Genomic DNA, 20829 nt, shown 5'->3' with positions numbered 1-20829 from the left:
CTCAATAGCAGCACACGAAACATTTTCCTCTTCAGCTGATCGCGGGTAGAGGGAGTTTCTTTTTGGGGAACGGACTTTGAGGTCTTCGCCATTTCTTTGGAAAATTAAGGAAAAAAGGAAGTCAAAAGAATATGCTTGATAATTTGGGATAAAGAACATAAATTCTTATAAAGGGATTTCAGAATAATCAGAAAATTGATGTTTAGGAATATTGAGATTTCTAAGGTATGAGGGCAGAAGGTTTGAAAGTAAAGTTTGAATGAGCTAATGAGGGAGTATTTATAGTGTCTCAGCGACTGTTCATATCTGGAAATGACCGACCGGTGACTGGCAGGCATTTAATGCCATTAAAACTTGACTAACGAGGCGTTTTGACTGTTTTGTCATTTCTGTCGCAAAATATCAAAGGCCAGGATCGGAAGTTCATGTCGTTTCTCGTCGTCTACTCTCCGAAAAACGAGGTGACCATCTGTATACGGTCGAAATCGAGCTCGACTACAACTTGGTAGATTTGGCTTGGAACGTGGCGACCACGGACGGGAGATTGACCTCGAGTCTCACCAAGCTAGAACCTGAGGTTGGAAGACCTACCCTCGAGGAACGTTGAATCCGGCCTCAACCTTAGCCTCGAGCGAACGGAAAACCGAAATATCCGCGACCGGGCGGGTATTACGGTAGGAATCTCGACGCATATCGATAAGGAGACAACAATTGGCAAATCAAGAGATTTTTACCTTTAATAGAAATGTACCTAGAGTAGGACTCATCTACTATATAAAGGAGAGTCTCATAATTCATTGCATATACTGTAATACGCATCACAAAGCAATACATTATTATTTTTAGTTCTCATTATCTTGTCATTCTGTTCCGGAATCGATAAAAGTATTTCCGACTCAAGGGCGACTAGTTTTCAAGGCTAAGATTGTTCAACTTGTGTGGTTTGCATTTACTTTTTTATCGTTTATTTTAATATTAATCTGATTTCTCATTTTGTATTAAGTTAGATCACGTATTCTTAAAATCACGTACAAATTTAATTATTATCCTATTTTTAGGATAAACAGTGTCATTTATTTTGGAACAAACTAAAAAGGAAAGTAACTCGTCTAATTTGAAACTAAAGGAGTATATAAATAAATTATAAATAGATATAATGTACCCAAAGTGGAAAGGTTTGCCTGATGTGACTCAATAGACAATTAGACACAGACGACATCATGCGAAGACAAAAACGATTGGACCCTCGTATGGCCACGTCTGTCCTTTTCTTTCCTCTGTTCTCTACGCATTCAACAAATTGGCGCACTTTTCTAACGAACCTCATTCTCCTCACGCTGCTTCCACTTCCATCTCTGTTTCAAAACAAATACGTAGTTAGCAAAATTAAAAGGGGTTGTGCAAATGAGAAAGCTTTCTTTTTTTCTTTCTATTGGATTTGCTCATAGATCCTCTAAATTCCGCAGCAGCAGCAGCAGTAATAATAATGTTCTTCGCTTTTACTGCAATTCCGCTTCTCCCTCCAACAATCCTGGTCAGTCCCTTCCCCTAATTCTTTCAAAAAAAAAATTCCTTTCCATTTTCTAGTGAATAAGCTTTGAATTCAGGTGTCTGCGTAACATTTATTGATGATTAATAGGATCTGATGAAAATTGGACCAAGAGTTTCTTGTGGGATTATATAAAGTTATTTACTGTAATTAAATGAATTCTACTAGTTTTTCATCAATCTAATGTGAGTTCACTTCACTTCCTATCAAATTGAGCTAGAGCTGGGGAAAGATAAATCAGTATATTTTAGGGTGTAAGAGGGAAATTCACTTGCTTTTCTTTGCCAATTCCCACTTTCTTTACATTATGATGGTCCTCCACTAGGTACCTACTACTCCCCCAGCACAGCTACTAGGTAACTATGCTCGCCTGTGTTTTTATGCCTTGCTAAGATTTGAATCTAAGACGTACTCTCCCCACTTTATTGACCACTAGGCCACATCCTTGGGTGCCACCTAGATTAGGCTTATATAATGGGCCTACGCGTGTTCTCGAAATTATGACTCATTGCTTTAAACCTAAGCTTATCATTGAATGTTGGAGATGCTAATGCTTGAAAGTATGGAGTTTCATTCACAAGGCACTAGCAGAAAGCTCAGTTCTATATGTGAACAAGGCAGTATTCATGGTTGGATTGCGTCTTCCTTTTCTCTTTTCCCTCCCTATCATACCTTGCCAAAACTATGAGTGGTGAAGTTCTTAGAAGTTAGAATACTAAGATTGTGGAGGTGCAATGCTTGAGGAAGTTGAAAACTTTTTAAGTTTTGTTCTTGGTTTAAAATTTGAGTGTGTGTTGGATCTGCTGCTCCAGTTAGATTCAGCTATCTATTTAGCTTTTCCCCCTTTAAGTTGATGAATAGTTAACGGAGTGTCATTATAAGTTATAGAATGACAAATGACGCTTCAGTATTTTGCTTACGAACTAGAAAAACCCAGCACAAGACATTAACACTTTTAGCTATTATTTGGCAAGTGTAACGTCTATACTTGTGCCTAGATTCTTATATTGCCGAATAAATGATAATAGAAATCTTGAGCATATTGTTCTTGCCGATAAAATATTTCATACTATATTTCCTACTGAAATATTTTTGTCAAGTCTATAACTGGTCCTTTTTCTCGAATATTACTCATCGCAACTATTATGTTCGAAGCAAGATTCATCTAAGTAATATTACATGTGCACATAATGAGAATTGTGGAGACTTGAGTCTGAACTGTGTTCCGCGTTGATATTTAATAAATACATGACTAAATAGAAAAAAACTGTGCCCCAGTTTGGCTGGTTACTTACTCTTCTCGTCGATCTTTCTTACTTGTTCTATATTTCAAAGTAATGCTGCTCTCTTTTCAGGACTACTTGCACATTATAGGAGTCTTGTTGATCAGGGGAAGCTGCAGCACGATCCTTACCAGGAAAAAGTTGCTTCTGAACTAGAAAATCTGCTTGGAAGGTTGGAGCAATATGAAAAGGACATGGAGGAATATCATGTGAGTTTCTTATAGTGATAACGAACTTAATTGAAGTCATTGATTAGTGTTGTCCTAAGGCTTTGTTTTTTATTTCCATTTTTTAGGCAAAACTTGCACAATGGGAGGATAATAGGGAAAATCAGAGGCGTAAGCTTCTTACAGTGGAAGCTGAGGCCAAACAACAAGGTGCATTTACACCAATAAACAAATCTCGCAATATTTTCCAAAGGTGGATGTCTCGGTGAGTGTGCATTTTCAACATTCTTATGGAAATGCTTTCCATGCAATAGTTTTTGTTGGTCATAGTTTCTTCACTTTAAATAAAAAAAGTTTGTTTTTCTAAACAAAGTGAGAGAAATTGTTTTGGTTCTCAAAGAGATCCATCAAGGAATTAAAGGGATAAGGTGATCTTACTTCTTGATACTTCGAACGCATTGATTGGTAGTTTATCACATTCTTTTTTCTAATTGAGTTGGTCCAGTTTATTTTTCTTAGACTGTTTATTATGTAATGAATTTCCTTGTTGCATATATCCTATTCAAAAGAAATAACAACGTTTACACATTCATCACTCATGTATACCATCATTGTGGTCCTTGAAGTTATTCTTTTAAAAGAAACTTAAACTTTTGGTGTAGTAAGAGCATTGTAAAAGATATGGACAATGTATGTATCTGAGTGATTTAACAGAATTCATTTAAAGAACATAAAAAAGAAAGAAAGTATGTCAGTGCCATTAGTATAAAGTTATAATTCATTTCCTTCTTCTTCACCGTCAGTGGTTTAATTACCATTATCTGTTTGACTCAGGAAAGCTGAAGATGTAGAAGAGGGAGTTGGGAAATGGGTTTCATATCTTAATCGTGAGAAGAAGTTAGACTCACTAGTCGGTCACCGTCCTGCTGCTCCTCCAGCCCCAAAAGGACTATACCTATATGGCAATGTTGGGAGTGGTACAATTGCTTCCTGTTTATATATGTTGCGTGGTAGTTCATACATGCTGTGCAAATTCATCTCATCCTCATTTTCCATTATGATGAACATTTTCCACCAGTAAATGTTTTAGGTGTTAGCTTCTATTCACGATCAGTATCAGCCATTCTTTACTTGCTGACATAAGTAAATCTGACTATATATTGGACATCATGTAGGGAAGACAATGCTTATGGATATGTTTTATAAGGCCAGTGATGGAATTGTTAAACATCGAAGAAGGTTTCATTTTCACGAGGCGAGTGCTTGTTTGGCTTTATATTTTGACTTGATTTGTGACATTCTACACATCAATTAATCAATTAATCAACTACACATCAAACCAAACTAGTTGGGGCCGGCTATATGAGCCCTATTGTTCTACGCCGAGGGTCTATCGGAAACGGCCTCTCTGCCTTTGTAGGGTAGGGGTAAGGCTGTGTACACATTACCCTCCCAGACCCTACGTATGAGATTAAGCTGGGTTTGTTGTATAATATAATGTATAATAATATATCTCAGGGCCATTTCATCCCAATACTTGTCAGGTTCAATGTATGCAATAAGAAACTTTCATCTCAATTTTCTGAAACATTTTAGTCTGTCTTATCCTGAATTGCACTTCCTCACTAGTGTCTATAGGCAAAATTTCACAAGTCAAGCTTGACAACTTGCAACGCAAGACTAACTGTCTATCCAAAAACCACAAGTAGATGACATGTAGTAGACCGACATTGTTTTGATGTGAAAAGAAAATAACTGGTAGTTGTCTGAAGCTGATAAAAAGTAGTTGCTTAATAGGAAAATCTCCTAGATCTTTATGTGAGGTGGTGCAGTAATAATCAGCAAGAAAAGTACATTTGTCTGGGAAGGATGAATGAGTAAGAGTTCGATGTGATATGAGGTAAAGCATATTGGAGTTGACGCATGAAACGTTAAAACCCTCTTGGCACCTGCATGGGCTACTGGATTTTCTTATATCTTCAGGTCCTATTCCACCATGTTGCTTCTGTGATGAAATTATCTTAAGAGTCATAAAAGATATTGATTTTTTCAATTATTGTTGCTGGCATGAAGTTGGTCGGCATAATATGGGCCACTCTAGTATGGGTTCCTGAAGCAAAAGAATCATCTGGCCTATATCTGATTACTCTCGAGTCTCAAGTAGTTCGCCAAGTTCTCTCTGTTTTCAAGAAACATCAGGATTGAAACTTGCATAACTTGTTTGAAGCATGCTTATTGAATGGCCAAAGCATTATGTGTGGGTTTTTCTATATGTTACTCATGTTAATCTGCCTATGTCATGCACTTCAATACTTGAAATGGTCAAACAATCCGATAACTCTGCTCTATGATCACAAGAGTTGTCATCTACTGCGCTTCTGATTTTTTCCAAATGTTGCAATTGGCAGGCTATGCTTGAAATTAATGAACATATGCATAAAATTTGGAAGAGTCAGATGGAACAAAAGTCTCTGCAGTCAAGTATTTCTGGTTGGGTCATGAATCTTCCTTTTGATTCAAAAGTTAAAGAATGGATAGCTGCTGAAGAAAGATATAAGCAAGAGGTGCAGATGAAAAACATTCTTTTGGACGTAGCTGACAAGTTTCTTGTTAACCAGGCAGGTCGTAGGAGAGGTGCTAGCATCCTTTGCTTTGATGAAATACAGGTAAACACCTTAGATTTTGTTTACCGGAACTTTTCTAACCTTACCACCACACATTATATTGTTACCGAACTTAAGTACGAGAAATGTACTAGGTTTTTGTCAACATCACATCTTCAGGAGCTGTTTTTATGATTTTTATCAGATACAGTCGATCCAAAGAAAAGAATAAAAAGTTAGCTACAGTAAACCTCAGCTTTGGTATTATATTTTGTCTCATTCAATCTGTTTTTTTATTGTAGAAAATACACCATCCAGTATATCTGGAAGTCTGCCATTATTTCCTAGAGCCATCTCCATCTTCTTCTCTATTTATTTTTGTGGAATTACAACCTTAAGTTGGCAATACTTTCGAAAAGTTGTAGCAACCTATATATGCTGGGGTCATGTGTTGCGAAATGAATCAGACTGAAGATTACTTTTTTTTTGTGTGTGTGGTGACAGACAGTTGATGTTTTTGCTATTGTGGCATTATCTGGAATTCTTAGTAGATTGTTGAGTACTGGAACTGTTCTGGTGGCAACCAGTAATCGTGCTCCAACGGACTTAAACCAGGTGCATTTCAAGTATTTCTTCTGGAAAAGCAATGCAGTATTCTTTTTCACTCTCAAAAAGTATTCCATTTGCATTTTCTAACTCAACACGCGTGATTTTGTTGCATGTTTTGACTTGAAACTTGGAAGATGAATATAATGGCAGTCTCTGATTCAAAGTGCTTGAAACATTGTTATATTACTTGTGACATTTTGTTTTTTGATAAAAGTATTTATTTGTGATATTTCTTTGTTATTCAGGATGGTATGCAAAAGGAGATCTTTCAAAAGCTGCTAAAAAACCTTGAGAAGCATTGTGAAACAGTTCTGATAGGAAGTGAAGTTGATTATCGCCGCCTTATTGCTCAGAGATCTATAGACCAGGCAAGATTTAATGAAATTTGCCTGTTTCTATTCCCTGATTAACAAACTTGATATGTGCTCATATATTTGTGATTTGTCTCCTGTCTAATCTGATAAATAAATCCAATTGTAAACAGTAAAAACAAGCCTCTCTCTTGTCACCCTTAAGAAACCACATGTCTCCAAGGTTGGGGAGTAGGACTTGTGAGAAGAAACGTGAAGAATTTAGTGTAACCAATGCCAAATCTACCAAAAAAGGCTAAACGATTATATCATGGATTACTAAGAGAGACTAATTTGCAGGTCCACTACATTTGGCCTCTTAATAGCAACACTAAACGAGAATTTGAGGATATTTGGAATAAGATCAGTAAAGAGGTCAGAGGAAGCATCACCTCACAGACTATTCCTGTGATGTTTGGAAGGTATGTTTAATTAACCATTGATCTTTTCCAAGTCTGAAAGAGTCCTTGGATCTGTCATATCATAATTCTTTGCTTTCTATCAGAACATTGGAAGTTCCTGAGAGCTGCAACGGGGTGGCACGGTTCACCTTTGAGTATCTCTGTGGTCGGCCGGTACTATGCTCTTGTCAGTCAGAATTTCCTTTTCTTTTCTCTGTATAACTTGCTTATACTGGAGACAAAAAGAACTGTGAATTAGAGAGATTTATTCTTATCTATTTGTTTGTGCTTTTTGCCTCTCTACCTTCTTAAGGTAGGGTAAGGTCTGCGTACACATTACCCTCCCTAGACCCCACTTGTGGGATTTCACTGGGTTTGGTGTTGTTGTTGTTTGTTTGTGTTTTTTCCATTTCTCTTCATGGTTAATACATGCTTATTTGTATCAGTCAGATATAAGCACTTGTCAAACTTCTTGACATCCATTTGAATATTGAAATAAGATCTGGGTTGGCCCTTTGATATGACAGTCTGTCATGTAAGTAGGAGCGGACACCTTATTCTATCTTAAAAAATCATTTATGAATCAAAATTTTCTTGTATTCTACTTATGTAATGTAATGAGCTTTTAATTATACTGTAACTTAAGCCTAGCTTGTAGTGACATGAATTGTGGTTAAAAATTTTAATCCATGTGATTCAAAATATTCGTGAAATTCAATGAAAATTGTTTCACGCCTAACGATAACATTCCCTGCTAAAGCTCCATATATTATAATATAGAAATATCTATTCCGTTTTTTGACTGCATTTGAAATTAGTCTTAATTTAAGTTAGTAATTTGACAGATGAACTGAAAACACACAAGAGCTAGCTTAGGCTCAGCTCAGCTCAGTTTGGTGCCTGGACCCGCAGATAAGCAAGCAGCCTACTGAGTAAATGATCTGACGGATTTGTCTAAACTAATAAGCATGACCCGGACAAAATTAAAAGAATAGGTGCAAAAGAAGCCAAATTTTAAGCAAATTAGATGATGTTACAAAAAAATAAAGGATAAGATGACAGTGAACTATCTATACTGCTGTACTCGATTACCAATGTTACTGACTCTAGAACTTGTCATTTCTTTTCTTGAGGCTTTTGTCTCGTCTTTCAGGTTTTAGATGGATACTCTGGTCCTTAATTCTGGTTCAGATAGAGGATTCAACTTGTTTTAACCTTTGATTATGTCTATAGTTAGCTGTAGAGTTCTGGAAGTTTGCTTTCATATGCTTTGACGGTTTTCGTGTAATTGCATCTAAACTGGACTTAACCAAAGCTAGAATTATAGAGGAGACAAAAAAAGGTGCCATTAAAAGTTCAGTGATGTCCTAGCTCTAGGGTCGGTTTAATCAAGATAAAGTATGGTAGTACTCAGCTTGAACTTGAATTTGTATTTCATGTTGCATTCCTGTGCTGCCAAAGTTTTTTCACCTCTTCGTCAATCTAGCAAGAACAAGAACAAGAGTATATCTTTAACTTTGACCTCGTAACGGAGTGCTTTAATCTAATGTGCGGACGTTTTCAGCTTGGAGCAGCAGATTACATTGCAGTGGCTAAAAACTATCACACTGTTTTCATTTCTGATATTCCGATTATGAGCATGCGTATCCGTGACAAGGTAACATCTTCAATATTCCATCTGTAAACATGCTAACTAACTTAAAACAGATTAAGATTTTAGTGCTATTTCTTTTTAAGTTCTTAGTACTTCTACGTTCATGCTTTTATGTTGTTGGGCTATTTTTGATGTTAGTGCTGGTTACGATTTTTCTACTTCTCAGGCAAGAAGGTTTATCACCCTCATCGATGAATTGTACAATCATCATTGCTGCCTATATTGCACTGCTGACTCTTCAGTAGAGGATCTATTTCAAGGAACAGAAGAAGGAACACTTTTTGATTTGGAAAGGTGTGTTATATTGTTTTACTATCCTACGTTGTCTGGTCTACTAAGATGAAGTCCGAATTTGTTATCTTGTATATCTTTTCTGTGTGTTTTGCATCACTAGATTGAATGGTCATTTTGTTGCCGTAAGAAATTATATATCCTAGATAATGTTCATCAAATTGGAGAAATATCTCTCTGAAAGCTAGTTATAATTTGTATAATGTGATTGCTTGGAAGATACAAGAGTTTTTAGTCAAAATTGTCCCTTATCTTCGGGGTTAAGTCTAACTTTGTCCTTTATCTATTGCCCTGAGTACTTATTGTCCTTTAAGTTTGCTAAACTTGAGCAGGTTTAGTCCATTTAACAAAAGACCCAAAGGAAGACCTAAAAACTAACAGTGATTTCACTGAGTCAATTGGGTATAGAAACTTTCAGTACTCAAATTTTGCAGAACCGATGTAGTGAACCTAAACCTGTTTAAGGGGGCCGGGTAGGGCTGGGTTTGGGGGTTAGGGGTTGGTCCGTATATTTTTTTTACCGGTTAACCGGACCGGTCAAACCCGATCAATGAAAATTACTGTTGAGCCGGGTAACCAAGCCGGCTCGCCCCGGTTCAACGGCTATTTTTTTTTTAAAATTATCACACTTGTTTTATTGTATTCTATTATCTTAAATTATTAATGAAAAATTCAAATATTAGAATTTTAAGGCCTTTGAATCCTTTATTCAAACACTCTTTTTTTAAGATTGTTTTTTTGTTTTATATATATCGTAATTTATATTAATATAAAGTAAAAATATAAAACAAAAAAACAATCTGAAAAAAAGAGTGTTTGAATAAAGGATTCAAAGGCCTTAAAATTCTAATATTTGAATTTTTCATTAAGAATTTAAGATAATAGAATACAATGAAACAAGTGTGATAATTTTAACAATAATAAAAAATTAGTCGTTGACCCGGGCCGGTTAACCGGTTCAACAATAATTTTCATTGACCGGGTTTGACTGGTCCGGTTAACCGGTAAAAAAAAAATATACGGACCAACCCCCCAAACCCAGCCCTACCCGACCCCCTTCCACCGGTCCGGTTTACTACCAGTCTGGGCCGGTCCAGAACCGGGTCAACCCAACCCGTTAAACAGGTTTAGGTTCACTACATCGGTTCTGCAAAATTTGAGTACTGAAAGTTTCTTTACCTAGTTGGCTCAGTGAAATCACTGTTAGTTTTTAGGTCTCTTTGGGTCTTTTGTTAAATTTGAGTAAATCTGCTCAAGTTTAACAAACTTAAAGGACAATAAGTGCTCAGGGCAATAGATAAAGGACAAAGTTGGACTTACCCTCAAAGATAAGGGACAATTTTGACTAAAAACTCAAAGATACAACTATTTAGGATCTCTCCATGCATGAGTTAATTTTCAAGTAACATTCTAGGCTGTTGCATTACGCCACACAGAATTGTGGATGCACCAACACTAAACACTAAGAAAGCAGTTACCTAGGGTATTTCCATGTAGTTCCATTACAATTTGCCGTGGAAACAGCGTCGTGCAGAAATGCAGGGTAAGGCTACGTACAATAGACCCTTGTGGTCCGGCCCTTCCCCGGACCCCGCGCATAGCGGGAGCTTAGTGCACCGGGCTGCCCTCTCCATTACAATTTGCAGGAATAAACTTTAAGATTTAGTAAAAGGATTCAGTTCAATTGAGGTCAGTGTGCTATTTGTCCAGTTTCCAGTTTGAGACAGAGATGGAAGGTACAAAGCTCCGGCGAGATGTTTTAGCAGAAGGCAATGTTAGTTCAGGGGGTGCTCCATCTGGCATTACTTCCATGCTATCTGGTCAAGAGGAGAAGTTTGCATTTCGACGAGCTGTAAGTAATTTTCATTGTTGTGCCTCAATTTTCTTATCCAGTTGATCCTCGGCCTCAGTTTCGTCAGCTGTCGGCCTCACCTAGGGAAAAGTCTATAGGGACAATTGTAAACATCTGATGACTCCATTTTAAGCATTTCCAAGTTGCAATAATTCCATTTGGCATTTCTGTTAATCTTTTTCTTAGTTTTAGCGTTCCTCTTCATCCGTTACATTTCAATAGTTTGAAAGAAAAGCTGATACAACACTTTACCATACGAAATAGATAGGCCTAAATGGAGTCCAAAAAATAAACAAAAGCTTATGATAGATACAAAGCGAAAAAATAAACGCAGAATCAAACTGTAAGAAAAGAAAAATTGCTTTAATTACTGCTCGCTTTGGTTTGCGTGGTTATAAATAGTATCACAAATATCTAACTAAAACACCAAATGCAGACCTTTAGACAACTTTACTGTTTATTAACAGTTTCTGATTTTTATCATGTACGACAGATGTGTCAATTGCTATTGCTTTTCTTCATACATGATAAAACATTGTGTTGAATGGAAGAACCTTTTTATGCAGGTCTCCCGCATGATTGAGATGCAGACACCTTTATACCTCGAAGCAGTTCAGCATTTCCATCCCTATTTTGATTCTGCGCACAGAGAGTTTGAAAACTATAGTGCCAACTAAGGACAACGGCCTATGTGATTAGGTGTATTTATAAAAACTTTCTTGACAATTTTTTTCCACCCTTCCAATTGTCTTGTTCCTAGTTCTCTTTTGGGACAAGACAGGCTGTTCGAAGAGAAAAGAAAAGGAAGTCAGGGTGTGGCACAGACGTTAGGATAATCGTGTGAGATTTCTCATGATTAAATGGACATAATACCAGTGGCTAATATATTTTCAGATTACAAAGTTGATTTCTTTGGTTAGCTAGATCAATAAGAAAGGAAACGTTTTTAGCCTTTTGCTGATTAGCCATCAATTCCAGTTCCTCTTAACCAAGGAAAATTGGAAACATGAGAGATCTTCAGAGCTTAGTGCTTTGAGTCTGCAGCATTCCCAGAATTTGAAATGTAATCTATCGTCAGTTGAGTTTTGTGACATTGCACAATTGTGTCTTCTTTTTTCGCACCTGTATGTTTCTTTTTTCCCCTTCTTTGGGATGAACTAGATGAAGACTTGTCAATAGAGACGGGTTTCATAGTATCTTAATTCAGATTAGCTTTTCACATATATCTGTGTGATTTTCTTTCTTTTCAGCTACTACAAGTAGTTGAGATGCAGGGCAAAGCTACCATGTTCATAGACTTAGACAAAAACAAGAACAAATAGGAATAAAAGCTTAAGAAGGTATACAACAACAACAACCCAGTGGAGTCTCACAAGTGGGATCTGGGGATGGTAGTGTGTACGCAGAACTTACCCCTATGAAGGTAGAGGTTGTTTCCGAAAGTCCCTCGGCTTTAAGAAAATATGATAGATGAAATAGAAAAGATGACATTAAGGATAGAAAAATAAAAAGGTAGAATATTACCGGATATATTCATATATTGATTTTTTTTCTTTTACAGAACATATGTTGATTTTGGTATTAGGAAAAGTGGAAATTGCACCTTACCTTTTCTCAACAAGAAAGATAGACTTGGGAGATTTTTGGTGATGGCATCGGTGGACAAAAAGAGAGTGGAAGGGATGGCCTGTCATTCCTGTCAATAGCCCCCCACAATGCAAACTTTCATATGGGTGGCATATTTAGCCTATGAAATAAAACCTGCTCAACTCTTTAAAATTTTAACCTGTCGGATTAGCAAATATTCAAAGGCAAGGGTTAACTTACATTGGATAAGTTACGCATTAGCCATTTCTTAACCTAAATTTAGGCCTACATATGTCAACTCAAGCAAACTTTTAACAAGTTGATTCATGACCAATCCATTAAAGTCAGTTTAAATCTAACTCAACTCGTCCATTGTCTTCCTTCCTCTCACATCACACTCAGCTTCATCGTTCCACATCCCTTCACTCATAGCCTGTACTAAGAACTTGCATTACACTAGGGGTCGTTTGAATAAATTTGTGAGAGTTTTTTCAACAGGGATTCCCTTCCTAGAAACCTTGATTCCTCCACTTAATGGTGAGACAGGTACCTTTTTGGAAATTTTAGTATACTTGCTCACCAAACATCACTGGGCAATTGTGAGAAAGCACCAGTTGGTCAATAGCATTGCACAATAGCGATCAGTTGGATTATGTAATTACAACATCATCAACCCACATATCCTTATTGTTCAATGATGAAGTATAAGATGAAATTGATACTACATCACTTACAGTGAGGATAGGAGTCAAAATTATTTTGAATCCAACACCACTTTAGATAAGCAAGTAAAGAAAAGCAAACACATCAAACAAAATAAATGAATTTATATTAAACCATCCTTTTCTTTTCAACAGATTAAGAAAGTCATAGTCAACAGATCAAATCAAACACCATAGATCCCAATAACAGTTTCCTTATCTCTTCTCAATCCCTGAATGTAGTAGCTTGGCTTTAATCATCAGGAAAGAGAGCAGATGTTGTAATAATTAGTTCTGCTCCTCATTGTCCCCATTTTGCTCTGCTTCTGCAGCCATTAACTCATCAAACTTCTCTGTCTTTCCGAGCACTATTTCAATCTGCACCAAACGAAGATGATAAATAAAACAAAAACCTTAGTTTGATCACAAGAGGATACCACAGAACAGACAAGGATAACTGTTACAAAAAGGAAAAAGTTCAAGATGGATTGCAAGCCCCATATAACAACACTAGAAATAGACTTTCAGCTCACATGCCTTCAATCCATTCTAGCATGACATTGTTTTGGAGAGTATAAAGTAGAAGAACATGAAAGCCATAAAAGCAGCATCACATACAATGTAATCCTGGCCAGATTTTATTTATCCATTCCTGAGTTGCCAAAGGAAATTAGTATTTTATTCCATAGTACTTAAAAGTAGGACACAATTTCAAGCAGAGGCGGATGTAGTGTACTGACTACGGGTTCAACTGAACCCATAACTTTTGACGCGGAGTAAAAATTTGTATGTAAAAATTCATTAAAATTGCAAAAATAGTAGATATGAACCCATAACTTTAAAAATATAATGGGTTCAATGTTAAAAACCTTAAAATTGAACCCATATGATTTAAATCCTGGATCTGCATCCGATTTCAAGGAGCAAAACCACCAAAAGCAAACAACAAAAACAAAAAACAAAATGCAATTAAAAGGGAATGCACATCAACAGGCATGGGTTGTAAGACAAACTTTCAATCAGGTCTAAGCTGACCAATTCGGAACACATGTAGAGTTTTATGGGGGAGAATCACTCAGCGTGGGGCCTCCCTTGTGAGGTCAAGTTATGATCAACAACTCAAATGTGACTCGACAAACATTTTGGTGAGCAAGGATGTAAACCATCATAACCCTACCATCCTATTCTACAGCTTTTGCAAAATTCTGCACAATCCTGACTCAAAAGAGAGCAGAATGAGCACACACACGTCTCTTGAATGCTTACTTTAAGCAAGGTCTATGCTATAACTCTTCAGGAAACAATCTTGAGGCCCAAGCTAGCACTTACCTAGAACCTCCAAAGAAGGAGTTCCATTACTTCAAAACCACCAAAAATGAAGCAGACCAATGCATCAATTTTTTTATGGGTAGTCATTATGCTTTTGGATTTTTACCTTTGCTTTTGGTATCGGTCGGGCTCCTGGTTCATCCCTCATGTCAATAGTGAGTGTCTTGATCTCTGCAGCAAGTGTACCCTCAAAGTTAGATGGCAAGAAAGAGTATAAAAGGGATGAGAATGAAGTAGGAGAAGCCTCACTCTTCTCAACAGCAAATCCATTGTTCTTGAGAATTTCAGCAACGGTAACCACTGTTGAAATAGCTGCATGCATGCGGGAAAGATTGTTAATCCTTTGGAGAACTATACGGCAAGCCAATTCAACTATCAATGAGTTCTCAATATAATGCAAAAGGATGAGTCCACATAAAATATGAAAAGAACATCAAATTGAACTCTGCCACCACTCTGTATTTCTGTTTTATTAATAAGGTTTACCAGCAAGCACAAGAGCCGCTTCAAACATAGTCTCAAACATGTTCTTCTTTTCAGTGTAAAGATCCTTGGGAAGCCACAGGAATAAGGTTTATGATCAATCAGAATTTATCCCAGATACACTCAACTACTTTTTAAATTTAAAAACAGGATGCTTTTTATGCCAGATGCTGGTTCAAAATTGTCTCACCAGCATATCACATCCCTGCTAAAGTGTGCAACACTGTGTATTATAATCTTGTTGTACACGTAGAGGGTGACAATACGAAACTGAGTCCTCCTTGAAATGACAAAACAGCATCACACAACGCCAAGATTGGAATTCACCAATCATAAAAGAAAACTCAATTGGGAAAACTAGCTGCAGAAAGTGAGAACGCCTCCCTAACCCAAGTATGAACTCATTTGTTTATGTTTGATTTTGGTGTATTATTGATGTGAAAAAAACAGCATAATACAACTCATCCAGAAGAAGACCCATATGACATCAATTATATGCACGAGGAAAACCACAACCAGTACTCAAAATTGAGGGCCTAGAAGATTTACCCATCCCAAGAGCAGAGAGTTCCACTTCATTGTACTGCTGCATGTACCTCTGCAAGCAAAATATCAAATATCTCAGGATACTAGCTCAGATCATTAGCAACAATGGTGGTTCTGGTGTAAGACTAGGAAACTAGATATAGATATTCATAGATAACCTTTTTCAAGATTGTCTAATGCATATCATGAGCCCACTTGCATAAAAAAACCTCAAACTATATTATAAGTCATGTGCGAACCCTCTAGTTGACACTGTATGCGCGATATTTTCAAATATACCTGTGAGGTACCTTTAGATAAGTAATATACCTATGAAGTACCTCAAGCGTAAGTCAGAAGTATCTATGCAGACCTTATACATATTCAATTCTCTTCCATTGCAATCGCTCTTGATTTTGTGAAGTCCTGGACCACTACAGCAGACAGCTAGTACTTGAAGAACTACTTTCTTTACTTATTTTTTATTGTACTACTTTCTTTACTTGTGCTTCTCAAACAAAAACGTTTATTCATTTTTTCCCTCTGTAATACACACAGACGTAGCAATTTTTCTTCAACCATCTGAATCATCAATGAAATTAGCTTTATTTCAATTAAACCCAGGAAAATAGACCTCAGCCAACATAAATAATCAGACACATTAAATTAACAAAGACACCATGTATTGTGCATTAATTTAAACTGATAATATTCTGCAGGTCTTCCAGTCCCACTATGAGCAATGTCATTTCTGACAGGATATAATTAATAGTTTCCATCCTCTCACAGATAAGCAATCTTTCAGATTTATAGAGGGAAAAAGAAAGAAAGAGAGAGAAGCAAACAATATGCCCATTTGAGATAAGACGACTATGGAAGCAGTATGCAAAGTTCAATTCTTTTGTTTTACTCCTATCACGTAGCTCGTCAACAAACAACTCAACAACCTTAAGCAAATCTAGTTTGACATTGCGAATGACCCTAACAAGCGCATTATATCATAGATCAACCAGCATAATAAGCTCTTTAACCCCAAACCATGTAACCATTAAATGGAAGGAATTACTTTTGAAGCTAAGATTTTTGTCAGTCCAGTTGTCTTCAAAGCAACATCTTTTCAGTAACAAAAGAATGCTCCATAACCAATTTTCAACCAAACAAGTATCATAATTTTAAAACTAACCGAGTACATCGTAATAACAAATATGTGCAGACAGTTGCCACCAGCTCACACCCACAAACACACACTTAGAAGAGGGTAAAGAGTATTTACTCTATTAAATTACTTTCATGTCAATTACATTGCGTGGCTTTTGTAACATGGAAAAACAAGTAAATACATTTTTTTACACTATCACCAACCCAAGGAACTGTCTATACTCTATAGTAAGAGCCTAATTGCTAAAAGACAGTATCAGTGTAAAAATAATTAACCTGCTATAACACGTCAAAATACAGTAATAGTGTTAAAAACGTTATATTTTTCAAAGTATACAATTTTAATAAATATATGGGGAGAAAAAAGAGAGAACCTTGGAGAGGTTAACATAGAAAAAGAGGGATTTTTTGGTGTTAGAGACTTGGATTCTGTTCTTCTTGTGGGTCTCAGTTACACTTATGTTCTTTACTCCCTCTGTGATTCCTTCCATTGTTTTGCTCCTTTCTTCTTCTTCTCCCGAAAAAACCCTAATTTTCTAAGCCTCCTTTTCTATGTTCACTTTCCCTTTTGGAGAGGTTCCGTACAAATTGGGAAAATTATAACAACAGATAAAACCTTCGGGTCATTCCCGGGTTCAAGCCAGGTGGTTTAAAAGGGTCGGCACCTTAAACGATGACGTTTTATGTCTCTTTTGTCTTATCCTTCAAATGTATTATGTACCCCATTTTCTTTCGAGAATTATACTTTATAGTTTATACGTCTTCGTAGTGGAGACTTAGTTATTATAGGAAAATAGTACTCAATTTATTACGTGAAGAAAATCTTTTAAAAATACTGTTCAGTTGAGAAAAATTCTAAATAGCCAAGTGATTAAGTTTTAATAGTTAAATATTTAAAGTCAAAAAATTATTATTAAAACTATTGTGATATTTCCAAAAAATGGACAAATGCCCTTCCATGTGGCATTCTTGCATGAGAAATTGAAGACAAGTGGTGTACACTTGTCATGCTCTAAGTTTCACTTTAAAAGCTATAAATAGACCTTCAAAATGGCCATCAATCATCAACATTTTTCATTTGCCTTTTTCGTTCCTCTTCACCTTCTTTTTCTTTCCTCCTTAAACTTTTGTAGTCTATTTTCTTTGTTCCACTCTTTTAAATAGCTGGATTTGTAATTTAATATTTTGTTGATTATTTTATCCTCCCTAATAGAGTAGGCCTATTTAATCTTGGAGAGACATTTCACACTGCTTAAATAGTTTCTTAGGACAGTGCACAGCACGACTCAAGCCAATTCGTGTATCTACTTACAAATAATATTATTGTAGCAGTGTTATTATTGAAATTTTGCTCTCACTTCCTACAATCTAAGAAACTATGGTAAATAACACTGATACTGAAAATACTACTGATATTAGTGCTTCCTCCGCTGCTCCAGCCCCAGTTGCACTGCCATATGCCAGGCCATTTCCAGATGTGTCAAATATTAAAATTTTCGCCAATGAAAATTTCAAGCGTCGGCAAGAACGTATTTTCTCACTGCTTGATGTCCATGGTGTTGCACATGCACTGCTGCATCCACAACCTACTCCAGATACTGATAATAAAATAGTGGAATCATGGCAACATGCCAACAAGGCATGTCGTCATACCATATTGCAAACTATATCTAATGAACTGTTTGACGTGTATTGCAGTTATAATAAAGCAAAAACTATCTGGGAAGCCTTAATTAAAAAATTCATTGCTAAAGATGTTACAAAACAAAAATTTGTAGTAGAAAATTTTTATCAATGGCAGATAAAAAATGATAAAGAGATGAATATTCAAATCAACGAATATCAAAAATTGCTAGAAGACTTGAAGGCCGAGGGGATGTCATTACTATAAAAGTTTGCTGCTGGAGTGCTAATTGAGAAACTGCCTGACTCATGGAATGACTACAAAAATAACTTAAAGTATAAACAGAAAATTTTCACTATTGAGAAAATTGTGACCCACATCCTAATTGAAGATTCAAATAGAAAAGAATCTGCCAAAGGTAGGATGACACCTCTTAAAGCCAACTTAGTGCAAAGCAACAACAACAACCGCAAAAGGTACGAGAATAAGTCTCAAGGTTACAAGCCTAAAAATCCTAACCTTAAAAGAAAAAAGGCTCTTGTTTTGTTTGTGGAAAATCAGGCCATCATGCCTCACAGTGCAGGTGCAGAGCAGGAAATGACAAAGGAAAAACTAATACTCTTAAGGCTAACTTAGCTAAAGGATGTGATATTATTGCAGCTGTCATTTCTCAAGTAAACATTGTAGCACATGCAAAAGAATGGGTGGTAGACTCTGGGGCTACTCGGCACATTTATGCAAATCGAGAAGCATTTTCCTCTTATACTCATGTAGAGGATGATAGAGAAGAGATCTATATTGGAGACTCAAGTACTACAAAAGTCTTGGGTAAGGGTAAAGTTCTCCTGAAACTCACTTCGGAAAAAACTCTAACCCTTGTTGATGTACTGCATGTTCCTACTATGAGGGCAGACTTGATCTCTGTAACCTTGTTGGGAAGAGTCGGAGTGAAAGTGTCATTTGAATCTGATAAGATCATAATGACCAAAAATAATTTGTTTGTGGGAAAGGGCTATTGTAACCAAGGACTCTTTGTACTTAATGTTTCTGATGTTATCAATAGAAATGTATCTGCTTCTGCTTATATAGTTGAGTCTATCTCTTTATGGCATGCTAGATTAGGACACATTAATATCGCATATATAAAGAAAATGCATTCACTACGGTTAATATCTGGTTTAAACTCAAATAATATTGACAAGTGTGAAATATGTGTTGAAGCTAATAGTACTAGAAAGACATATTTTTCCGTAAATAGAGAAGCTGAATTATATTTTTTAATTCACACTGATTTAGGCGACTTGAAGTAGACTATGACTAGATGCGGTAAAAGATATTATGTGACTTTTATTGATGATTTTTCTAGATATACTAAGTTGTATTTGCTTAGAAATAAAGATGATGCCTTTAATGCTTTTATTTCTTATAAAACTGAGGTTGAAAATCAACTTCGTAGAAGAATCAAGAGAATTAGATCTGATAGAGATGGAGAATATTTTTCTTTAAATGATTTTTGTGAAAAAAATGGAATTATTCATGAAGTAACTTCGCTTTATTTACCCGAGTCAAATAGAATAGCTAAAAGAAAAAATAGAACATTGAAAGAGATGATGAACTCTATGTTAGTTAGTTCTAATGCTCCCGATAATTTGTGGGGTGAAGCTATATTATCTGTTTGTCACTTACAAAATAGAATACCACATAGAAGAACTGGCAAAACTCCGTATGAATTGTGGAGGGGTTATAAACCGAATTTGAAATATTTAAAAGTGTGGGGGTGCCTTTCTAAAGTTCTTTTGCCTGAACCTAAAAAGAGAAAAAATAGGTTCCCAAACTGCTGATTGCATGCTTATTGGATATGCTGAACGTAGTGGTAAGCACCCTCCACTTCCAACCAAGAGGTTGTGAGTTCGAGTCACCCCAAGAGCAAGGTGGGAAGTTCTTGGAGGGAGGGAGCCGAGGGTCTATCGGAAACAGCTTCTCTACCCCAGGGTAGGGATAAGGTCTGCGTACACACTACCCTCTCCAGACCCCGCTAGTGAGATTATACTAGGTTGTTGTTGTTGTTGTATAGATTTCTTGTTTTAAAAAGTGATGTGCTTGATTATAATACTATAATTGAGACAAAGAATGCTGAGTTCTTTGAATATATTATCCAGTGTCTAATAAAATTTCTCATACACCTTTTGAAACAAATAGTGAAATTACCTCTAATGAGGAACTGAAAAGGAGCAAAAGGCCTAGGAAAAAATATTTTTCTTATGGAAATGATTTTCAAGCTTTTCTTGTCGATAATGAACCATCAAATTATTTTGAAGCTATATCTTCTTCAGATACTAAACATTGAAAAGAGGCAATAAAAGTTGAAATCGATTCTATTTAAAAAAATTAACACATGGATTTTAACTGATTTACCTCCTGGTGCAAAGCCTATTGGTTGTAAATGAATTTTCAAAAGGAAATTTAAGCCTGATGGATCTTTAGATAAATATAAAGCTCGGGTAGTAGCAAAAGAATTTTCTCAAAAATAAAATATAGATTATTTTGATACGTTTGCACCAGTGACTAGAATTTCTTCTATTCGAGTTTTAATTGCCTTAGCTTCTATCCATAAGTTTTTTATCCATCAAATGGATGTCAAAACAGATTTTTTAAATGGTGAT

At 36.1% G+C, this 20829-nt stretch overlaps 2 protein-coding genes across 3 annotated transcripts; one reads left to right on the top strand and one right to left on the bottom strand.

The window, feature by feature from the left end:
• The first annotated feature begins 1193 nt into the window (after positions 1 to 1193).
• On the top strand, positions 1194 to 11980 carry LOC107831381 (uncharacterized). Of its 2 annotated transcripts, none has more exons than XM_075244316.1 (14): positions 1194 to 1534; positions 2905 to 3041; positions 3128 to 3264; positions 3834 to 3976; positions 4175 to 4254; positions 5408 to 5665; positions 6107 to 6217; positions 6457 to 6579; positions 6862 to 6983; positions 7067 to 7136; positions 8527 to 8619; positions 8783 to 8910; positions 10618 to 10759; positions 11326 to 11980. In XM_075244316.1, exons 1-14 carry the CDS (start codon positions 1405 to 1407, stop codon positions 11434 to 11436), a joined length of 1785 nt encoding a protein of 594 aa, XP_075100417.1. In that variant the 5' UTR covers positions 1194 to 1404; the 3' UTR covers positions 11437 to 11980. The 2 variants fall into 2 exon arrangements, with proteins under 2 accessions (XP_075100417.1, XP_075100418.1); XM_075244317.1 differs by lacking the exon at positions 1194 to 1534 and adding an exon at positions 2097 to 2178.
• A 1173-nt stretch (positions 11981 to 13153) lies between these two features.
• On the bottom strand, positions 13154 to 17160 carry LOC107831383 (uncharacterized protein At2g34160-like). Its single transcript, XM_016659147.2, has 5 exons — positions 16917 to 17160; positions 15409 to 15457; positions 14626 to 14688; positions 14483 to 14547; positions 13154 to 13425 (listed from the first exon to the last, which is right to left on the bottom strand). The coding sequence occupies exons 1-5, from the start codon at positions 17031 to 17033 to the stop codon at positions 13336 to 13338; spliced, it is 384 nt and encodes a 127-aa protein (XP_016514633.1). The 5' UTR covers positions 17034 to 17160; the 3' UTR covers positions 13154 to 13335.
• Positions 17161 to 20829: the final 3669 nt, after the last annotated feature.

The sequence above is a fragment of the Nicotiana tabacum genome, chromosome 22 (assembly GCF_000715075.1).
Source record: "Nicotiana tabacum cultivar K326 chromosome 22, ASM71507v2, whole genome shotgun sequence".
Lineage (NCBI taxonomy): Eukaryota > Viridiplantae > Streptophyta > Magnoliopsida > Solanales > Solanaceae > Nicotiana > Nicotiana tabacum.
Note: the sequence above shows the minus strand (reverse complement) of the source record. Positions and strands in the feature narration are given on the sequence as shown.